At 44.1% G+C, this 1,279-nt stretch overlaps 1 protein-coding gene across 1 annotated transcript; it reads left to right on the forward strand.

Moving 5' to 3' along the window:
* LOC111369352 (HMG-Y-related protein B-like) lies at positions 1-1,279 on the forward strand. The gene is made up of 2 exons (XM_022990836.1): positions 1-282; positions 579-1,279. Exons 1-2 carry the CDS (start codon positions 169-171, stop codon positions 1,086-1,088), a joined length of 624 nt encoding a protein of 207 aa, XP_022846604.1. The 5' UTR covers positions 1-168; the 3' UTR covers positions 1,089-1,279.

Genomic DNA, 1,279 nt, shown 5'->3' on the forward strand with positions numbered 1-1,279 from the left:
AGCTCTGATCTGTTAACCTTTTTAAATCCCTTCATTTCACTGATTTTTCTGCAACAAATTTTCATCAGCTCTACAGTTCTCTCCCCCTGAAAATATTTCTCTCTCAAAACTCTCTCTCTCTCGATACAATTCGAAAATTTCTGTTTTGAGGTTTTTAGTTTTGTGGATATGGCGGCTGAAGAACACCAGACTAACGATCCACTCCCTCCAAATCATGCTCAGCCACCGGCACCGGCTGTAGCTACGGGGGCAGCTCCTTCCACTTTGCCTCAGTACCCAGACGTACAGCGCTATTCTTTTTAGCTCTGTTCAACGTTGGTTCATTAATTTTTGTTTGCTTTAAATTTTGAAAAATTTTGGTGAATTTTACTCAGTAGTTGTTGGAATTTTTTTACTTTTCGTTGTGGATTTATTTTTTAGTTTTGAAATCTACATTTTCACTTGAAATTCGTTAATTTCTACAGTTTCGTGAATTTTTTTCGTCATCTGTGTGAAATTGGCTGAAATTCAACGTAGAAAATTCAGTATATTTTATTTGATCTCTAAAATTTATGATGAAATTGAGACTTTTTTTACAGTTGATTATGAATGCAATTGATGCGTTGAATGATAAGAATGGCTCAAACAAATCAGCAATTTCAAAGCACATCGAGGCCACCTATGGAAACCTCCCGCCGGCCCATTCAACCCTGCTTTCTCATCACCTGAACAAGATGAAGGCCACTGGGCAGCTCCTTTTCGTCAAGAACAATTACCTTAGGCCGGGCCCAGATACTCCACCGCGCCGTGGCCGTGGCCGTCCCCCGAAGCCCAAGACACCTCTTCCACCCGGCACTGTTTTGCCGCCTCCTCGCCCCCGCGGACGCCCACCCAAATCCCGGGATCCCAATGATCCGCCTCCTCCTCCAAAGCCGAAAGCCGCCCCAAGCCCAGCAGCTTCTGGCAGGAAACGTGGGCGGCCGCCGAAGGCTACAAAAACCGGGGTTCCGCCGCCTTCTACCTCCGTTGGAGCAACAAGTGGGGTGCCAAGAGGCCGGGGAAGGCCACCGAAAGTGAAGCAAGCCGTGGCTACTCCGGTAGGGGCTTGATTGCAACAAAACAAGTAGTTCAGGGGCTTCACTGCTAATTGTTGTTTCTATTTATAATTTAATTTTTTAGTCCTTGTAGTTTGGGTTAATTTTAATTTAGGTTGTGATTGAGATTGGGAGACTTTGATAATGTTGTAACTTGTTGTAAATTTATGGAGCGGCAATTGATGCAAAATGCTCGTTTTCTTTAA

This window comes from Olea europaea, chromosome 20, assembly GCF_002742605.1.
Source record: "Olea europaea var. sylvestris chromosome 20, O_europaea_v1, whole genome shotgun sequence".
Lineage (NCBI taxonomy): Eukaryota > Viridiplantae > Streptophyta > Magnoliopsida > Lamiales > Oleaceae > Olea > Olea europaea.

Coding starts and splice junctions, on each gene's coding strand:
- LOC111369352 (XM_022990836.1), top strand. CDS start 169: ATGGCGGCTGAAGAACACCAGACTAACGATCCACTCCCTCCAAATCAT. Junction 283..578: donor CTTTGCCTCAGTACCCAGAC/GTACAGCGCTAT, acceptor CTTTTTTTACAG/TTGATTATGAATGCAATTGA.